This window comes from Meles meles, chromosome 12 (assembly GCF_922984935.1).
Source record: "Meles meles chromosome 12, mMelMel3.1 paternal haplotype, whole genome shotgun sequence".
NCBI lineage: Eukaryota > Metazoa > Chordata > Mammalia > Carnivora > Mustelidae > Meles > Meles meles.
Window position 1 is genome coordinate 13,373,244 of NC_060077.1, and position 21,582 is coordinate 13,394,825.

The 21,582-nt window shown below is 51.0% G+C and overlaps 1 protein-coding gene across 8 annotated transcripts in view; it reads right to left on the reverse strand.

Moving 5' to 3' along the window:
- KDM2B (lysine demethylase 2B) overlaps positions 1-21,577 on the reverse strand; it is a 121,713-nt gene extending 100,136 nt beyond the window's left edge. For 2 of the 8 annotated variants that reach the window (XM_046024260.1, XM_046024261.1), the window contains exons 1-4: positions 19,768-20,084; positions 19,316-19,460; positions 16,286-16,364; positions 14,973-15,019 (exon numbers count right to left, since the gene is read on the reverse strand). In XM_046024260.1, the coding sequence (XP_045880216.1) occupies positions 14,973-15,019; positions 16,286-16,364; positions 19,316-19,460; positions 19,768-19,935 (439 nt within the window). In that variant the 5' untranslated portion in view covers positions 19,936-20,084. Of the gene's footprint in view, positions 1-7,053; positions 7,149-14,972; positions 15,020-16,285; positions 16,365-19,315; positions 19,461-19,767; positions 20,085-20,125; positions 20,252-20,523; positions 20,690-21,473 lie in introns of those variants that run through there. The other 6 variants (XM_046024262.1, XM_046024263.1, XM_046024264.1 and 3 more) reach the window with 5 other exon arrangements.
- Between the last annotated feature and the right edge of the window lie 5 nt (positions 21,578-21,582).

Genomic DNA, 21,582 nt, shown 5'->3' on the forward strand with positions numbered 1-21,582 from the left:
CTTTCAGAATACTTCTGACTCATTAACCTGATTCGCAAACTGTATTGTATTCACAATAAAATTAATGCACAATAAATGTACAATTCTGGGGTGTGTGGGTGGCTCAGTTAGTAAAGCATCTGCCTTCAGCTCAGGTCATGATCTGGGGTCCTGGGATTATATAGGGCTCCCTGCTCAGCAGTGTGTCTGCTTTTCCCTCTCCCTCTGCGATCTCTCTCGCTCTCACTCTCTCTCAAGTAACAGATAAAATCTTTTAAAAATAAAATAAATAAATAAATGTACAATTTTGACAACCCAAAAATGGTAAGTCAACACTATTCTATAAAGTTGGTTTTATGTATGATGCCAACTTATATACAACCAAGTCTAAGACTATAATAAAAACAAAACAAAACAAAAAACCCAGCCCAAATCTGTTCTAAAAAATCCCCTTGAGGGGGGACGGGGGTGAGCCTGGTGGTAAGCACCAAGTATTGTGGAGGGCACGTGTTGTATGGAGCACTGGGTGTGGTGCACAAACAATTAATTTTAGAACACTGAAAAAATATAAAATAAAATTTAAAAATTTTTTTAAAGCCCTGGAGGTGTGCCTGGGTGGCTCAGTCGGTTAAGCGTCTGCCTTCAGCTCAGGTCAGGATCTCAGTGTCCTGGGATCGAGTCCTGCACTGGGGGGGGGGGGGTCCCTGCTCAGTGGGGAGTCTGCTTCTGCCTCTCCCTCTGCTGATCCCCCTGCTTGTGCTCTCTCTCTCAAATAAATAAATAAAATTAAAAAACAAATATGGGGGTGCCTAGGTGGCTCAGCTGGGTTAAGCGCCCGACTCTCGGTTTCAGCTCAGATCATGATCCTAGAGTTGTGAGATCGAGACCTACATCAGGCTCGGCACTCAGCCCAGAGTCTGCAGGAGAGTCTCTCTCCCTCTCCCTCTGCCTCTCCCATTCTTGCTCTCTCTCTAAAATAAATCTTTTTTAAAAAAGGTAAAAACAAAAACGAAAAACCGAAAGTACGGAGTCAACTGAGGTGACGCATATAAAACCTGGGAGGCATAGACGGCCCAGCTCGGCGTTGGTTCCCTCCTCTCCCCAGCCTAGCTCTACTTCTCTCTACCCCACGAACAGGCTTACATCAAGGGCTCTTGCGGTTGAACTGTATCCCCCAAAAGAAATGTGCAAGTCCTAACCCAAGACTCCTACGAACAGGCACTTTCTGGAAGCAGGGTCATCACAGTTGTGATCAAGCTACAATGAGGTCAGGATGGATGAAGGTGGGCCGTTAGCCAATTCCGGTGTCCTTATAAGACAAGGGAAACTTGGAGAGAAACACACATAGGAAACAGCCACGTGAAGATGGCGCCGGACGATGGAACCACGTAGCCACAAGCCAACAAACGTCAGAGAAGACAGCAGCTGCCAGAAGCAGGAGGAGGCTCCGAAAAATTCTCACTAGAGCCTTCCGAGGGCGCCCAGCCCTCCCAACACCTGGATTTCAGACTTCTGGCCTCCAGGATGATGAGAGAATACATTTCTGTGGTTTTAAGCCACATGGATTGTGGTGTCCCAGCAAATAAGATGGAAGGCTGACCAGAAAATGACTGGGTAACCCCACGGGGCTCCCTAAATATCCCTGAAGGCCGAGAAGGGCTAACCGACCCCTGGCCTCCCCCACAGGGCCTAGTACAAGGTATTACAGGACAGACGTGATGCGTAACTGTGCTGCTGACGAGAAGCTTCGCAAAGAGAAAATGGCATCCACGGGGGACATCACACCACTCCATCCTCGAACAGCTTGTCTCTCTCCCCACTACTACACTGTAAGCATCATGAGGCAAGAGTCTTGCTCACGACTCTAACCCGAGGATCTAGAATGGAGAGCCTGGCCCACAGCAGGAGCTCACTAAATATCTGTGCGATGAGTAAGTCACGTCAGGTGTTTTTCGATCCTATGTTTTTCCTAGCATGTGACACAGGACCTCACATATAAATGACAGTTGAACTGGAGAAATGACCTGGGGGTGCCTGGAGGTGGGTACGTGTAACGCTCTCCGTTCTAGAGAAGATAAAGCCCCCACAACCTGGAAAGAAGCATCTGGAAATCCCCAGTACTCAGGAGCCCCACCGATGGGACAACTATTGCTGAACACAGAAGGATGTGGGTGAGAGAGGCCTGTTCCTTCTTTTCTGACCAGGCTTCCAGCCCCCCCATCACAATCCCCAGGGCTCTCCACACACCCTCGCTTCCCTCTGCTCTTGGTCAGGTGCATGTCCCCGGCTGACCTCACCTCAGCCTGCCCCGTCCTCACACTTAAAGGGAAGTCAAGGCCTGGCATGGTCAGACCAGTGAGGAGCCTCTGGGGTTGATGGGAGAGTAAGGGTGTGCAGGGAAGCGGCCCAAGGGTGGGAGAGACCGAGTGACTATATCTGGCGTGCAAGGTCAAGACACTTGGTTCTAAGAATAGCTTTCTCGCTGTGCAGGGAGCTCCGTCCAGCTCTGCAGGTGTCCTGGATGCCCTAGTCTGTGGGAGGGGTTGAAGCAGGAAGAAAGGGAGGAGGAAGGGAAGTCAGTTCTTTTTAGGTGCCTGGGCTCCATAAACATAAACCCCCAGGAAAACACAACCATACCAGTAGCCAGAAAATGAAACTCTGCTGGGTTCCAGCGCCAGGTGGCAGCAAGAGGGGCAGAAATGATAATGTACTTCGTGGGGAGGCAGAATGATGTTAGTCAAAGCCACCACTGGCTTAGGAGTCTGAGATAATGGCAGATAAGGGGGAGTGTCTCTCCAGGTGTATTATAGCCAACAAATGACAAAGGACGAGAGAACGAGACCATCACCACTTCGCAGCCCCAACACAATAATAAAACTACACATCAGACATCAATACCTACTCACATCAGACAGAGAGAGAGAGAGATGACCTGACATTATGTGCCTACTGATATAAGAATAGAACATCATCTATGAAGTAGTCTTGCTAGGAAGAATTAATTAATTAATTAATTAATTAGTGCATTTTTATGCGGAGAGAAAGACAGACTCTGACTCTGATCGAGCATCTCCATCCAACTGCCAATTTACAGAAACTACCGAGGATAGAGGAACACTAACCACTCCAAAGGAATGCTATGGGCAAAATCCAGACAATGGAAAAACCCTACAGGTCAAAGAATCCAACTTCAGATTGGCTGGAGGTGGTGGGAGGGCCAGAGATTACAAGAGACTTAAAAGACACCCCAACCAATCGCAGCGTAAAGACCGTGTTTACATTCTGACTCACATAATCGGGAAAAGAAAAGAAAAAAGAAGTAACATGTATGCTGATGTGAAACTGGACATTGGCACAATAAATGTGGATATTTACTCACGTTATTTATTTTTTAAATTATTTTTTTTCTTTATTAAGTAAGCTCCACGCCCACCGTAGGGTTTGAACTCACAACCCCAAGATCAAGAGTTCCGTGCTCTACTGACCGAGCCAGCCACGTGCCCTGATATTTACTCATTTTAAGGAATTACTGTTTAATTTTTTTTTAAGATTTTATTTATTTGACAGACAGAGATCACAAGTAGGCAGAGAGGCAGGCAGAGAGAGAGGAGGAAGAGGGCTCCCCGCTGAGCAGAGAGCCCGATGTGGGGCTCGATCCCAGGACCCCAGGATCATGACCTGAGCTGAAAGCAGAGGCTTTAACCCACTGAGCCACCCAGGTGCCCCTGTTTTTAATTTTTTTTTAAGGATTTTTTTATTCCTCTATCCGACAGACAGAGATCACAAGTAGGCAGAGAGAGAAGAGGAAGCAGGCTCCCCATGGAGCAGAGAGCCCGATGTGGGGCTCGATCCCAGGACCCCAGGATCATGACCTGAGCTGACGGCAGAGGCTTCAACCCACTGAGCCACCCAGGTGCCCCAAGGAATTACTGTTTTTAAAAGATTAGGTGTGATAACACTATTGTGACTATGGTTTTAAAAATCCCTTCTCGTTTAGAACTACATACCGAAAACTTTATGGATGAAATGGTATGATACCTAGATATGCCGGAAACATCGCAGGAGAATAGGGACAGACGTATGCAAGGGGCAGGTGTGGGGGCTGGGTGTTGGTCCACGGGAATGCATTATTACTTTCTTTTTTTTTTTTTGTAAGATTTTATTTATTTTTGTAAGATTTGTCTATTTGACAGAGATCACAAGTAGGCAGAGAGGCAGGCAGAGAGAGAGATGGGGAAGCAGGCTCCCTGCTGAGCAGAGCCTGATATGGGGCTCGATCCCAGGACTCTGGGATCATGACCCAAGCTGAAGGCAGAGGCTTTAACCCACTGAGTCACCCAGGTGCCCCGCATTATTACTTTCTGTTTACTCGTTCCTTTTAAAAATTCTCTCCAGCAAAAAGGATTTTTATAAATCCCAGCTCTGTTATTCGCTCCACGGCTTCAGGGCCTCAAATACCCTTTCTAGACTTGGAGGGTGTTTATTTGCAAAAGGGGCCCGTTGATGCAAGACAGCCCAGCACAGTTTCTGGCATATGGTAAGGTCTACAACACGCTTCACCACCCGCCACTGAGCTGGTCTGGGAAATGCGGTGTCCAGACCAGAGAGACAGGGAAAGGGAGCTCTTTCCCCTGCCCCAGAGATGGATTTCTCAGGCACTTTGAGTTTAACCCTGAAGACACAGCTCCCTAACAGGGTCTTTCATTCTCTCTGGAAGAACCACACCAGAGGCACCAGTGCGGGGCTTGTTTGTTGCTCAGTCAGCGACGGCCCACAGGAAGCCAAGCAATGAGCGGTGGACGCCTCCAGGGCACCCGGGACAGTGCCAAGAGCCCTGGACGGAGTTCCAGTCCCAGCAACCCTCACTGACCCTGTTCCGGGCCTCAGTTGCTTCGTGTGCAAAAGCCAGGAAGAACTGACCTTTATACTTCTGTTTTCACCGCCATACAACTCTTTCTTCAAACAGAAGCTTCGACAAGAGCCAAAGGCGTAAATAAAAACAGGCAGCTCAGGTTGGAGGAGGAGGCAGGGAGGGGAGATGGCGCTCAGAACCCAGATCTGGATTCCAGGGATTTCCTTTTGAAAACCACTGGGTTAGGTCTTTTTTAGGTCCTCTTCCAGGACCGACACATTGATGTTTAGCCTCGTTCTCAAATACTCAGATCAGATTCCTTAAACGTGAACTTGGAAGAAGTCGGCGGGGGACGAGACCCCAAGGCTTGCCCCAGAGGTCACTGGGGACATTGGTCACAGTCCTTTTCAGTCTGAGCTGGGAGATTAAGAATTAGCCCTCCATCTTCTCAGGTTCCCAGTCCGGTCTGCCACTGATGGCAAAGGAGAGCTGGGCGTAAGTGCCACGTGTCCGAGCAGGAAGCTCAGGAAGGAGGCATGTGCCCCCAAGGGACAGAAGGGACAGATGAGCGCTAAGAATGGAATGTGGCCCTCCACGCTCTGGGGAGCAGCCATCCCTGGACCAGGTGACAGGGACAAGCTACCCTTTGGATCCTGCAAGGGACCCAGAGCCCTGCAACTCTCGGGCTCCTGAAGTCAATGGGTTACAGGAGAAATTTTCCACATTGAGCAGTGCCTGGCATTCCTAAGTAGGCCAGCAGCTCAGCCCCTCTCCCTTCCTTTCTCCTCCCCCCATCTCATTGGTGCTCTGGGCTCACGGGCTACACACGCATCCAACAAATCCAGCTGCAGAAATTAATCCGTGGCCCCATGGCCCTTGCTTTGAAGGCCCCATCCGTCAGTTCCAAGAACCGTGGACTCAGAGCCGGGAAGAGGCTGCTGAAAGTCACCTTGAATGCTGATATAAGGCACACACGGGCGATGACCCCAAACTGCTGCTGAGCCCACTCTTTGGAGAGTGTCCCCCACCGTCCCTCTCTGTCTTCCTCCAGATTCCTTCCAGATTATTTTATTCTGCTTCTTCCTTTTTATTTTGCTACCCACTTCACAGAGGTAGTGTGAATGCACAAAAGCACTGGCCACAGTTCAAAGCTCACTCCACTCTCTCGTAGCAGGGAGGCCTTGGGGATATACAGCCCCGAAGTTCCCTGGGTCTCCGTTTCCTCATCTCTAAGGTGGAGACAAACCTTATCCCAGGTCTAGGCCTCAGTTTCCTCACTGTGCAATGAACGAGATGCTTGCAAAGGTCGCTGGGTTCTCCCTAAGCACTGATATCTTTTGGCTCCACACCTTTGAACCTTCAGAAATGGTCCCCAGGACACATCCGGCACCAGGATGTCCTCTGTGCCCTGGGTTCAAGACCCTGCCCGATGCTCACAGACAGATGAGCAGAAGAAGACACAAACCCAGACTAACCAAGCGGGGTTAAACCCAGTCAGCCAACAAAACCCAAAACACATCCGGGCCAAAACCAAGAAAGAGCTCTAGATGATAGGAGGCTGGGAGCCAGCCACAATTCTGTGTAGAAGTTAAGAGAACAGCTCCGTGTCCAAACAGATATGGGCATAAATCTCAGCGATTCCACACACTAGCTCTCTGACTGTGGACAAGTCACTCTGAGCCTCAATTTGACATCGATGGAATGGGGATAGCGAGAACCCAGTTCTATATGGATCAGACGAAATAATATGGGAGGGGTCCCCGGCTTATAATAAGATCTCAGGAAGCAGCAGCTAATGTTAGTGACTCCAGTATAAGGCGTTACCCCACAGGGGAGTGATTCCCATTACGTAAACAGGGGGCAGACGCAAGTTCAGTTCCCCAAGGCCCAAACACAGTCAAGATTTTGATTTCAGAACACTGGCTTTGCAGGAAAAGGGGACTAGGACAAAAAACCAGTGAGCTGGGTGTTCATCTTAAAGAGGAAAAAAAAAGGAAACACAACTGAACCCCTCTGAAACCCTCCTTCCCTCAGGCTCAGGAGCCTCAGGTCTCCTGACCTCCTGCACCACCCCCACCCCCACCCCGCCCCTGCTTGCATCTCTGTTTTCCGAGGTGGATGCCTCCCGTCCTGTTGATCCAGTCTGGATTTCTCTCCTAAGCTCCATTCAGTGCGGCCAGAAAGGAGCCCATCCACACCACCCCCCACGCAAGTCTACTTACTCTTCCTCTGGGTTTGCGTTACAAGCATCACTTTCTCCGAACATCTGAAATTCAAACCCGCATTTCAATCTGAGATGCCATCTGCTGTCTGGGCAACTCGCAAGTCCCTTCTCTCCAGGCCTCACTTTTTCCCACCTGTGAAAGGGGAAAGCAAGACTAAAGGAAGTCGGGGTGCCTGGGTGGCTCAGTGGGTTAAAGCCTCTGGCTTCGGCTCAGGTTATGATCTCAGGGTCCTGGGATGGAGCCCCACATGGGGCTCTCTGCTCAGCAGGGAGCCTGCTTCCCTCTCTCTGCCTGCCTCTCTGCCTACTTATGATCTCTGCCAAATAAATAAATAAAACCTTAAGAAAAAAAAAGACTAGAGGAAATCTAAGAACTTCTCTGGGGTTTACAATGTAAAAAATATATGATTTTAAACCAATTTTTTAAAAATTTTTTTAAAAGATTTTATTTATTTATTTGACAGACAGAGATCACAAGTAGGCAGAGAGGCAGGCAGAGAGAGAAAGAGAGTGGGGAAGCAGGCTCCCCGCTGAGCAGAGAGCCCGATGTGGGGCTCGATCCCAGGACCCTGGGATCATGACCCGAGCCGAAGACAGAGGTTTTAACCCACTGAGCCACCCAGGCGCCCCTTAAACCAATTTTTAGAAAAGGTCTGGAGGCGAGTCAGCTATAGTTGATTTGTAAGCAGTGAGAATTTACTAAGCACCGCAGGTCAAGGGCACACGCATGTCTAGTGAGTCTCCTTCACCAGACACAACACAGACATGGAGGAGGAGAAAGTCAAGGAGCAGAAGCACGAGGAAATGCCCAGAGCTGGGTTCAGATGTGAACTCCACCACCTGTCCTGTGGGTTGTCCTGTCTGAGCCTCGGATCCCCCACTGGGATAGTGAACAGTCACACTTAATTTATATGATTATTGGTGAGGACAAAATGAGGTCATATGGTAAACATACAGTAAAAGATAGGCGATGATTACTATAATTGGTGAATAAATGAATACTGAATGAGGCGATTTGTTGTGACGACTCTTCAAGATAAGAGGCCAAAGAAAACATCAGTTCGCCTGGGTAGCCTGGGTATCCTCCTTACAGAGAAATACAATAAAGAGGGGGCGCCTGGGTGGCTCAGTCTGTGAAGCGTCTGATCTCGGGGTCCTGGGATCAAGCCCCGCATAGGGCTCCCTGCTCAATGGAAGTCTCCTTCTCCCTCTCCCTCTCCCCTTCCCCCTCCCCACAGCTCATGTGTGCTCCTCTCACTCTCTCTCAAATAAATACATAAAATCTTTAAAAAAAGAAATACGATAAAAAGAGAATATACAGGGGGCGCCTGGGTGGCTCAGTGGGTTAAAGCCTCTGCCTTCAGCCCGGGTCATGATCTCAGGTCCTGGGATCGAGCCCCACATCGGGCTCTCTGCTCAGCAGAGAGCTTGCTTCCTCCTCTCTCTCTCTGCCTGCCTCTTTGCCTACTTGTGATCTCTGTCAAATAAATAAATAAAATCTTTTTTTAAAAAAAAAAAAAAAAGAGGGGCGCCTCGGTGGCTCAGTGGGTTAAGCCTCTGACTTCGGCTCGGGTCATGATCTCATGGTCCTGGGATCGAGCCCCGCATCAGGCTCTCAGCAATCTGCCTGCCTCTCTGCGTACTTGTGATCTCTCTCTCTGTTAAATGAATGAATAAAATCTTTAAAAAAAAAAAAAAGAGAGAATATACAGGACACCACGGCTGTGAGCCATCCCTCAATGACATAATGGTGGAGAGGGACTAGGGACCCAGCACTTCACGGATATGTCCTCTTGGAAGGTTTAAAGCATCTTTAGAGGCAACTAGAGTTCTTTCCCAGTCTTCCCATCGCCCCAACTCCCAGCCCACAAACGTGAAAACATCCCAGGCTTCCTAAGTGAATTATCTGGGATTGAGAGTATTGGTTGTGGGATGGAGGGAGCTGCTCAGGGGACACTCACATTAGAGCATCTGGAAACAGACCCACACAAAGTGGGGAGTCACTGACTTACGCCAAAGACAATATTTTGGTGCCGAGAGGGTGTTTTTCTTTTTTTTAAAGATTTTATTTATTTCACAGAGAGAGAGACAGACAGCTAGAGAGGGAACACAAGCAGGGGCAGAGGGAGAGACAGGCTTCCCGCCGAGTAGGGAGCCCGATGTAGGGCTCGATCCCAGGACCCTGGAATCATGACCTGATCCCAAGGCAGAGGCTTAACGACTGAGCCACCCAGGTGCCCCAGAGGGAGTTTTCTCAATAACGGTACTGGAATCAACTGGATTTTCAACCCCCATCTTGTAGCAAACACAAAACGCAATTCCAGATAAACTATAAATCTCAATATGGAAGTTCAAACAACAAAGCTTTTTTTGAGAAACATCTAACCCTGAGTGTCCAAACGTTTCTTAAGATACAAAACAAGCACAAAAAAAGACCCAAATGGCCTATGTTAAAATAAAGAATGTCTGTTCATTCAAAGACACCTTTGGGAGTGTGATAAGGCAACGAACCCACAGAGTAAGAGGTGATTTTGGAACGCACTATCATATCCAGAACACATCAAGAAACTTTATGTTATGGGCTGACTTGTGTCCCCTAAAATTTCTATGCTGAGGTCCTAACCCCCAGGACCTCCAAAAGTAATTATATTTGAAGACAGTCTTTAAAGAGGTAATTAAGTGGGGTGCCTGTGTGGCTCAGTGGGTTAGGACCTCTGCCTTCGGCTCAGGTCATGATCCCAGGGTTCTGGGATCGAGCCCCGCATTGGGCTCTCTGCTCTGCGGACAGCCTGCTTCCTCCTCTTTCTCTCTCTGCCTACTTGTGATCTCTGTCTGTCAAATAAATAAATAAAATCTTAAAAAAAAAAAAAAAGAGGTAATTAAGTTAAAATAAGGTCTTTTGGGGTAGGCCCTAATCCGACAAGACTGATGTCTTTATAAGAAGAGATTCGGTCACAGAAAGTGAGAGGGAAGACCATGGTGGAGACATAGGGCGAAGACAGCCATCTACAAGCTAAGGAGAGAGGCCTTTGGAGAAAGCAACCCTACATCTTGGACTTCTAGCTCCAGAATTGTGAGCAAATAAACCTCTGTTGTTTAAATCATCCAGTCTGTGCTACTTTGTTGCAGCGGCCCTAGCCAATAACTCATTTTACCCTCAACAGAAGACAGCCCATCAAAAGAATGGAGAAAAGACTCGATCACAGAGTTCACAAGAGTATATCCAACTACCAAGCAAACATAGGAGCAACAGAGCTCAATTTCATGAGGGAAGAAAGGCAAACTAAAACCACCATGTGATACACCAACACAGCAATGGGACTAAAATGAACAGGATGGAAACACGAACTCTCAGAGAGAATGTGGCTCAATCAGAACCAGACCCACGCCCGTGGGCAATGACTGGACGGTGTCCACTAAAACTGAACATATGCGCTCCCCTGTGACCCAAGCAATTCCACGCTCAGGCATATGCCCCACAGAAATGCATCCCTGTGTTCCCCAAAAGTCATGTTCTAGAGTGTTCATAGCAGCACGACACATAGAAAACTGGCAGCTACCCAGGAGCCCATTAATAGCAGTGAATAAACACATTGTGAAATGGTCACATAAGAGAAAACCACAGCAATGAAAATAAACCATCTACAACTACACACAACAATCTGGATGTCTCGTAAACACCAAGGTGAGCAAAAGCAGCAGAAACGACAAGAGGTCACCTGCCGGATTCCGCTGTCATAACGCAGGGAAAGGCAAAAGTCATCCATGCTGGTGGCATTCAGGGCGACAGCAGAGGGCACGGACGTCATGGGAACACGGGGGTAGATTCTGGGGTGCCGGGTACCGTAATATGTTCAGTTTGTTAAAATTAATCGAGCTGTATCATTACCATATGTGCACTTTTCTATATGTAAATTATACTTCAATAAAAAGCTTTTATTTTAAGTGTACAGTGTCCTAAAAATGTAAAGTGCCTTTTTTTTTTTAAAGGCGAGGAGCTAAGAATGGAGACCAGGTGCCTGAATTCCCAGGAGGCATATAAATAGGGCTGATAGAGAAAAGCCCGATGTTAGGGCATCAGAGGAGAATCTGGAGCCCCAGCCTCCATAGCTGGCCCCTTCTCGAACAGCTGCCTCCCAAGATTCGAGGCCTGGGGAGGGAGGCCTGGAAGACAGAGGCTGAGATCACACACTGACCACCCCATAGGCTGCCCTCCGAGGCAGAAGCCCATTTCCATTTCCATAAGGGGCATGTTTATGCCATCCAGCAACCCTGAGTGCCACCCCGTCCCCACTCCCCGATCACCTGCTTGTGCTGCAGCAGACCCAGGTTGTGCTAAACCTGCCAGAGCCAACCCAGAGATCCTTGATGGAATCACTGGTAGATGTGGCGAGAGAGGCCCTGACCTGGCAGGAAAGAAGTGGAGAGCTGCTGGCTCCCCATCTTTGCCAGCCCATGGGGAGAAGCTTGCCCAAGAATGAAACAGAAAGTGGAAGCGAAAGAGGGAAGCAGAACAGAAAAATGAAGAGTCAACCTCTCGAGATCTTGGAACACCTAGATCAAGAGGTTCCTGAAGGTCACACCCTAAACTTATTACGTAAGCCGGTGAATTCTGTTTTGCTTAAGCCAGCTTGAGTTACACCTGCCATTTATGTCACTATGAAGTATGTGTCCTTTCACTGCTCCCCAGAAGCCCGTGGGCACTCTCAGAGACTAAAATGGGCATTATAGGGGCGCCTGGGTGGCTCAGTCAGTGAAGCGTCTCCCTTCAGCTCAGGTCACGATCCCAAGGTCCTGGGGTCGATCGAGCCCCGCATTGGGCAGCAGGGAGTCTGCTTCCTCTCTGTCTCCCTCTGCCCCTCCCCCCCGCTCCTGCTTGCTTACTCTCTCTATCTCAAATAAACAAATAAATAATCTTTAAAAAATAAAATAAAATAAATAAAATAAAATGGGCCTAATAACTCTCCATGCTAACTGCACCCCTCCTGATGTCAGAACACAGTACCAAACCACAGTACCAAACCAGTTCCAAACCACTTCAATACCCATCAATCCATTCTATCGTCACAGAAGTGCCAAGCGAGATAGGGTGCAGGTATCACTAGCCCATTTTCCTTGCCATCCCAGACTCTTCGAGAACTGGCAAGGATGTCTGAACCATCTACTTACGTCCTCTTGCTTCAACAACCAGCAGAATGAGGCACAAAGAAAGTAGCAGCAGCCAGCATACGACTAGAGTATAATAAAACTTCGCAGAGCTTTTAAGTTCCTCAAAAGGCCCAAGAGCATCATTATGAAGACTGATATTGCCCGAACCTGACTTGAGAATCTGGCTTTCATCCTTACGCATAAAGGGAATCCCATCAGATCCGTGTCCTGCCATTATAACAAATCGGGGACCATTCACCAAGTACCCATCAGCCAATGTAATGCTAAGCCTTCATTCAATCTCATCCTCTTTTGAGGCAGATTCTGCTACTAGCTCCATTTTGCAGGTGTGAAAACTGAGGCTTGCAGTAAACGGCTTGCCCCAAATCAGTCAGCTGGCAGAGCTAGGCCTCAGACTGAGGCTGTTCAACAGCAAACACCCTGGGTAGGGCTGAGGCACTGAAATGAGTTTTCGGTGCCAAGACTTAATTTTGGGGGTCCATCGTTCATCTTCTGCACAGTGTTGGAAAGTCTGCGCCTTCTGCTCTGATGTTCGCCTCCTTCAGCATTTCTAGAATTCAGCTTTACCTAAGATTCCTCCACCCATCATCACCGGCATCTCCTTCTAGCCCATGGGTCCTCCCTTCCGAGTACTTGGGGTCAATTATTCCAGCTGGATTATCTGACATAACCCCTGGCCAGCCAGCTGTCTTCACCCACACGGCCACCCGCGTCGGCTTTTATGAAACTTAAATCGTATCACACCACTTCATCCCCACTAGGACGGCGATCCTCAAAAAGACAGGCAATAACGAGCTTTGGCGAGGATGTGGAGAAACTGGAGCCCTCGTACACTGCTGCTAATGGCCAGCTGCTTTGAAAAAGTCTGGCAGTTCCTCGGGTTAAATATAGTTACCATATGACCCACTTACCCGGGTATGGACCCAAGAGAAAGGAAAACATATGTCCGCACAAAAACTCGTACACAAGTGCTCACAGCAGCATTATTCCATCACACAAGAGATGGAAACAACCAAAACGTCCATCACCTGGCGAATGGATAAACGAGACGGGGTGTACACGCACGTCCAGTGGAATCTTGTTCATTCATAAAAGAGAACGAAGCCCCGGCCCCGGTTGTCACATAGAGGAACCTCACAACCGGGAGGCTGAGGGAAAGAGGCCAGTCACAAAAGCCACACAGTGCGGGATTCCACTTACACGAGACGTCCAGAATAGACAGACCCACAGAGGCAAAAAGCACACCCCTGGTGGTCGGGGGGTTGACTGTGTAGGTGACCCACGTTCTGAAATCCCATCGTGGTGACAGCTGCATGACACCGTAAATGCACTCAGGGCGCTGAGCTGCACACTCTAGAGTGATTAAAGACTGAGTTTCCTGCTGTATGAATTTTATGTCAATTTTTAAAAAAACTTTCTCACCCACTCCCAAAGAAAATGATCGGATAGCTTAGTGACCCCCGTTGCCCTCCTTTAAAACTCCTCATTGGCTTCCCATCACACCAGGCATCCACCCCAAATTCCCTGCCAGGGCCTCTAAGGCCCCCCATGGCCCCAGCCCTGTGACCTCCCCCCTCTCCTTCTACTTTCCCCCTTACTCCTACTCTCCCCCTACCTCCTGGCCTTCGCCCTGGCCTGTCCCTCAATCTGGCACGTTCCTTCCCACAGCTGGCTTCTCATCAGTCAAGTCTCTGTCCAAATGTATAAACACACACACGGCCCTCTCTGACCACCTCATCTAAAATATAGCAACCAGGGGGGGTCCTGGGTTCCTCAGTTGGTATCCTATTAAGCATCGGCTCCTGATTTTGGCTCAGGTCATGATCTCAGGGTAATGAGACAGAGCCCCCAAGCAGGGCTCTGCACTGGGCGCGGAATCTGCTTAAGATTCTCTCTCTCCCTCTCCTTCTGCCCCTCCCCCACCCACAGGTGTACAAGTGCGCTCGTGCTTTCTCTAAAAACACAAATAAATAAAAATTTAAAAATAAAATAAATACAGCTCCCATCACGCTCCATCCCAATATCCTGCTTTATTTCTTCATAGGCCTAATGACCTTCCAAAAAGATACAGACTTTTGAAAACTATTTACTTCTCTGTTGCCGTGTCACGCCAAGCAAGAGGAGAGGGATCTGGTCTGTCACGCCCACAGCTCTGAACTTGCCTGCCATGAAGGAGCTAATTGAGAAACACCTCCGGAAAGAATGGGTTTATCCAAGGACTTCCCTAACACCTGAAATGCCACCTGCCACCTGGTCAGGTGTCCGGACCCCTAAGGGATCAGCCACACTCTGCAGGTGCTCAGGGAGCTAATGAGCATTTTCTGGTTAGGGTGGCAAACCCCACCCTAGACTTGTCTAGAACCCCGAGGAAGCAAGAAGAATGATCCTGCCCCTGGAGGTCTGAAAGTCTTTCAGGGGTCACAAAGCACCCAGTGTTTACCCAGCAACCCACAAACAAACGCAAAGAAGAGATCTAAGATTGTGTTGCTGATGGAGGCTAGGGTCCAAACTGGCCTCATAAAACCGCGCACTGGCAAACACCCTCCCATATGGTTTCTCACGACTGTGCAATCTGACCTGTTCTCCAGAACGAGACGGTTGCAGCTCGCACCTGCTCCTGCCTCTTCCTACAGGGACTTTCTTCTCAGAGGCAGTTAAAAATCTAAACAGGCGGGTGGTAGAGACCTCCTGCCCCTTGTCCTCCCTGCTTTTGGCATCTTTGAGCTGCTCACACAGCAAGCAACTTACCCACTAGGAGTTTGACATCTCGGACTGTGAAATCGGGGTCAGGCATCCTGGAAAAAGAGGAGTACAGGCGTTTGCTGAGAGGCCAGAGACAACAGAGTTCAACCCAACTCTGGGGGCCGGGGAAGGCCATTTTCCAAGAGGGTTTTCGCTCTTCCTTGCTCTCAGTTTGGGAAACCAAAATGAGATCATCCAGAGGGAAAGTGATAGACCAGTCAATGTCCCAAGGGAGGGTCGCTCTCCAACCCCTGAGCCCTTTCCTCATCCTGGTAGGGAAGCCAACCCCCTCACTCTCCCAAATATGAACTCAGCATTGTTGCAGAAAGGATGCGACACCCACCGTCCACCCCACTCTTCAGGGGAAGACTGAATTGTGGTGTCAAGGGTAAGTCCCAGAGCTGGGCATTCAAACACCTGCATTCTTTTAGGGTGGGCAGCTCTCTCTGTGTCTCTTCTTCTAGCAAACACTCGCCATAAAAGGAATTGTATGGAGGGCTGCAGAGATCCCTTTAAGCTCAAAGGGGAAAAAAAAAAAAAAGACACACATCATTCCAATTCCAAGGATCTGGTAACACCGGCTATAATGATGGTGATGACCTTCACTATTAATTAACAGTGATGTCAAAGGTTTGATTTCTACCTGAGGAACGAGGAACGAGACTCTTGAGCAAGCCTGGCAGGAGAGGCTGGAGAGGAGGCAAGCTGGGATGATACCAGCGGGCTCCTCTCCACCCCTGCCCAAGGGGCGGAAACCTGTTCTTCCAGCCTTCCTCCCGGATCTCTCCCCCACCCCACCTGGAGCTCTGACAGATCTCTAAGAGAATGTAAACCAAACAAGACACAGTGGGGGAGGCAGGTGCTGGGGCAGGCAGAGAAACAGAAGACTTGGAGCCTAGCATCCTAGGAACAGGCCCTCCACAGAAAAGAACCAATTTCCCACACAGTGGAAGTCTAAGCAGAAAAATATGTCTCTGGGCTTAGTGACTGGCCAATCCCTTCACAGCTCAGGCCCTGCCTCAGTTTCCTAACTTGGGAGGGGGACACAATTCTCCTTAGGAACCCACTGCACGTAACTGGGGTGGGTCAGGGAAAAAAAGTCAACACTGTTTAAGTACCCTCTGTCCTCTCTGCCCAAATTCTCTGAAAAAGACCAATCTTTGGAGAGCTTTTCCCCTTTGTCAGGCCTTGAACAAAGAGATACTCTCCCCATACAATGAAGAAAGATCCTTCTCTGTGACGAAAGGTGAGGAGAAGGGGAGAAGAAGATCTACCAGGGAGAGAGACATGGGAAGACGCAATTCGTTTCGCCAACTTACTTAATCCCCAGTCCATCCTTTTCTCGAAATATCAGGGGAACCCTGAGAGCTTCTCTCTGCACGTATTCATAGTTGAAATCTGTTTGGATATTGGAATTAAAACAGCTTGGTTAAGTCAGGAAGGAGCAGATGAGCCACGAACGATCGGTCGGAGGAAAGAACATGGGTTATACGGTTCTACCAGGTTCCCTCGCTAGGGCAAGAGATCCCCGTCCAATGACAAGGAAACGGAGCAGGCCCAGCCCATGCCAACTGTCACCTCCTCTGCCTACTCAGTCATTCCCCGCATGCCCCACGGGTCAGAACTTGTCAATGAACAGCCCAAGGCCAGGGAGGCTGGGGAGGGAGACTCATGAAAGAGCCCCGCACAGAAAAGGCCCCAGCCATCGCTGAGAAAGAGGGACAGAGAAATGCACCCCAAGCTGAGCTCAGAAAGTAAAGGCAGTGCAAAATCGAAGAATGCCACCTGGGAGGATCTGAAGCCCCAGAGAGGGGGCTGGGAAGAGGGTTCTCATTGTAGCTGAGCATCGGGGAAGATCTTATTGTAATATCCCGCATAGTGAAGGGGAGGGGGGGGAAGCTGGTTTCCCTGGAAACTGTGTATTTGGTGCCAAAATAACTAGAGAACTGGGCACAGCTTTGTTGTCTTAATAGTGTAATTCTGCTCCAGCTACTGCCATCCTTGTCTCCACCGGGGAACAGACCCGGACGCTCCCCCCCAGGTGAACACACAGTGAAGCCCAAAGCCAATTCACAAGGTAGTGCTCCGTTTCGGGCTTGTCTAGCAAAGACCCCCAAATCCCTTATCGAAAGCCCTGAAGAGTGAAGGAGGCCTTCGTTTCGATGTTCCTCGAGTTCCAAAACCAGGGGATCTGACCCAACCTTACCCCAAAATATGGAATGGAGGGAGGCTGAGATAAACCATCACATTCCCAAATCCTCAGGTGAACCAAAGCAATCCACACAGCCACAAGCCCTCCCTGGTGGGTCAGAGGAGAGATAGGAGAGACCACAGGCCACGGGAGCCCCTGCCCCAGGGAAGCAGTTCACCAGGGCAGCTCGGTGGGGGAGGAGGCCAAGGCAACTCTACTCAGAGCAGAGGAAGAGAACAAAACCAGAGCTGGGGAAAGCCCTGACCTTAGCAGCTCAGATCCCCAGGGGCTCACAGTGAATGGGGATTCCTAAGGATTTAAAGGCAGAGAAGTTTAAGAAGCTTCTATTTTGAATCCAGGCTAAGGGCTCCTTCTGTTTCTAGCTCCTCCCTCGAAGTTTTGGGGCCAGATCTGAATTAACTACCAAATCGCTAGGGCCCTCTCCTTTGAAAAGAGCCTGGACAGAAGATTTAAAGGCTCTCCCTAGCTGGAAGCCACCCCCCACACACCCACACCCATACCCAAAGCCCGCCCCCCACCCCCACTCTCTTCAGCTTCAACTTCCTCAAATGAGCTTGAGAAAACACTCAGATCTTGGGCTGAGAATTCCTCACCAATGACTAGGAAGAGTTTGCATGTTGTTTTCTCATAGGATCCACCAAACTCAGTAAAATGGGAAGGAAACCAAAGGAATTAAAATCCCATTTGCACTAAGGAAATTTAAATGGGTTGAGACTAGCCCCCCCAGACCGTCTGCATCAAGGTGCGATGTCCTTCGGACCTAGCAGGCTGGAAGAAATGTCTTCTTCCCTCCCCCAAGGACTACCCCCTACCACTGAAGCCCTGCACTCCAGGAAACAGTGGGCACAAAAGAGAAACTTCAAAAATGCAAAGCCAGGACGGTCTCTTCTGGAGGCTAACCTACAGCCCCAGGCACTCAACCAGAACCTGGAGGGGAAGGCACTGTCCCTGTGGTCAGCTCACTGAGGGATGCAAGGCTTTCCAAGGGGCACAGGGGTGTCAACACAATGAAAACGGTGTATTATAAAGGAAACCTGAATATCTAAGAGGAGGGGAAAAGAACAAAAAACCAACTTAGAAACCCCAGAGAGCCCAGGGAAATACCTAGGTAGGCAGGGGCATCTCCAAAACCCCAACCCCACAGGCAGAACCACAGGTCACATGGGGCCTCTGGAGGCCTCAGACCCAAGCCAGAGCATCACCCCAACATTGGCAGCACAGCACCAGACAACTTCCTAATACAGGGTCAGGGAGAAACTCAGGTCCTGAAGGTCTCAGGCTGGGATGGGACTCCAAGACCTCAGAGGTTTTCCCAAGTTCTCTAAACTGGCAGGGCCTAGAAGGGACAGTGCTCTCAAGGTCTCAGGCTGAGAAGAGACTTCGTTCCCCAGAGGGGGACCCCCATTTTCATTTCAAACCACAGGGGTCAGGGATCTCAGCCCAAAGCCTGAGGGAGTAAAACTCTTCTTATCCCCAGTCCCTACTTCAAACTGTCAGGGCTGGAGGGTCAGAGGCCTCAGGCATAAGTGGGTGCACTCAACAAAAGCTCTGAAACTCATCCAGCCCCTGCTCAAATCTGGCAGAGACCAGAAGGTTACAGGGTTCCGCAGACCCCAGGGGCTGAGGAGGCATCATTCAGGGACCCCAGCATCCCCAGCACCAGCTCCTAACTGGCAGGGCCTGAGATGGGACGGGGTTCGCGAGGCTTCAGGCCTAGGGGGGGTCCTCATCCCAAAGCCGCAGGGGCACCTCAGCCCCTCTCCCAGTCAGGCAGCCGCACCTCATCCAGCCCAAGGAGCCGGGCTGGCTCTGGGAGGGGTAGAATGCGGCGCACCCGCCCTCCCTCCGTCCACCCGTCAGTTCCCAGGTTCCTCAGACCGCTGGTCCCCTGGCTCTGCCCACCCTGCGGCCGACTGTGGGCGCTGGCCGGGTCTAGGCCCACGCCCGGCCCCCGTTCCCGCCTGCTCTCCTCCTTCGCCACCCCACCCCACCCCCCCAGTGCTCGGCCTCGTTTCGTCACCGGATCCCCTGGAATGGGGGACGCGGGCGCGAAATACGAACCCAGCCACCGGCAGCTCCCTCCCCACGTGCGCTCGGCCCGCGGCGCGGAGGGCGGCCCGAGGAGGGGGCACCTCACCTTTGCCCTCCATGGCGTGCACGAAGTCCCCCTGGTACAGCTGACTGCGCAGCTTCTCCTCCAGGCTGAAGCCGCGGACGCTGACGATCTCCTCCACGTCCGACAAGTCCTCGTTCTCGTCGTATCTCTGGCGGTCAATCGGACGCTGCGGGGACCCAAACCAGAGAGCCCGAGGCATTATTGGGGGAACTGGGGGTCTCCTCTTACCCTAGGCCCAGCTCAAGCAGGTGCAGGAGTTGCGCGCCCCCCGCACCCCACCACTGCGACCCGAGCAACTTTGCGCAAATGCCAAAGATGCTGAAAATCAGGATAACGAGAGGGGCCCGCACCCCCAGGGTCCGGCAGTGCCCTACGCAGGACACTCCCCTCCTGCATCTTTGGAGGCCGTGGAAAGGACATCTGGGGGTCTCTCCCTGCCCCCCCACCCCCGATAGGTGTTGAGTTTTGCCCACTCGGCCGGGAGCCTGGTTATGTAACCCGCGAAGGGGGCTCCGCGCACGGGCTGGCGGGGCATTTGTAGGCCCCGGGAGGAGCCGCCGCAGCGTCCTGCTCGGCGCTAACAGTAGCCCCGGCGGCCGCCGCGTCAGAGCCGGGAAGCCGGAACCGGGGGCCGGCGGCATTTCTAAGACTGGAGCCGCCCGCGAGCTTCTCGGGAAGCTGGAAAGCTGAAATGGAAGGGCTGAGACCCCAGCCGCCCCCGCCGACCGCCCGCCAATGCTAGAAGAAGAGGTGGAGGGGGAGGTCGGGGCTTGGGAGGGGGAGAGGCAGACGGCCCGCCACAAAGCTCCCATCGGAGACCCCAAAACGCACCAGCAGCTGCCTCATCTCCCCACAAGCGCGCGCGCACACTCACTTCCTAAGGAGACTCCCCCACCACTCCCCGCATCCCCTGCCTCCTCCCTCAACCGCCCAGCGCCGGGCCCTGCAGCCCCCCAGATTCCGGGCGAACCCCGAGCCCGCTCAGCCTCTCTCCACGCCTTTCCCCGCTACCACCTCCCCACTCAAGTGTCTGAGACTCTGAGCCTCACAAGGGACTGGAGGAGTAAGCTGCTTGCTTCCTTTTGCATGCAATTTATTATATTTTTTCCGGTCCTCTTGCAAAATACAGAAAAGGAAAGAAAAGGCAGCAAGAAACAACAACAACAAAAAAAATAGATCTATCATTACCAGATACAGATTTGGAAAAAAAAAAAAAAAAAGCTACACACCAATCTTCTTCCAGAGTCTTTCTCTGCCTCCATTTTTTTAGGAGAGTTCACCAATTAATTGTCAACACTCCTGCCCCCTGCATTTTGGCGGAGGGGGGAAGGAGGGAAGACCAAAGAAAACAAACCAAAAAATAAATAAATAAAGCAAGCCACAGCCGAGATCTACAAAGTTTTGCACCAACACTTAAGCAGATCCGTTTGCAAAGTCCTAGGAAACCATTTTCAGCAGTTGTGGGGGGGGAGCCGTCGACGTCATAATCCCCGGAACGTAAACATTGTTGCCGATCGCGCTCTGAGCCCGCGGCCGGGCTAGTGGAGGGGGCACCCGGCCCGGGATAGGGGGGGCGGGGGCGGCTGCCCGAGGAGGTATGGGGCGGGGAGGGCGCCCGGGAGGCACCGGGCGCCGTTAGCGCCCTGGCATCGCTGTTTTGTTGTTGGGTCACGAGTGCGCCTTGCACGCAGGCGCCGCCGCCGCCCGGGAGTTGTGTGCAGAGCTGACTTTTGGAGGGCTGAGTTGCAGGCGGCGGGCGCATCCCGGAGATGGCGGGGCAGGGAGGGAGGGAAGGAGGGAGGGGGTGGGGAGGGAGGTGCAGATTTGCACGGCTGGCCTCAGCGGGAGGCGCGGAAATGCAAGCCGAGCTTGCTGGCTAGAAAGCCCCCGAGGGCTGGCACCCCCAAAAACGACCCCCCACCTCAATCCCTGCCCCCATTGCCCACGGTCCCCACGGGCCACCCCTCTTCCTCTTCCTTCATCCACCCCACCCTCTTACCTACGTGGCCGACCCAAATTCAAAGCGCTTTGTATATGTAATTGTTTTTTTTTTTTTTCCTGCTGCTTGTCTTGTTTTTTTTTTGGGGGGGGGAGCGATCCTCTCCAGACCCCCATATGAGGACCTGCCATATGGAGGAGGAATCTGGGGGCTCAGGAAGAATTTAGCGCAGCTCCATACCTGTACGGACTGCATAACTTTTAAACTCCCGGACTCAAAGATATGGACCCACACAAACGCAGGTACAGGAAATACATCCACACCAGAGCCTTTTCAGACGCGAGCTGAC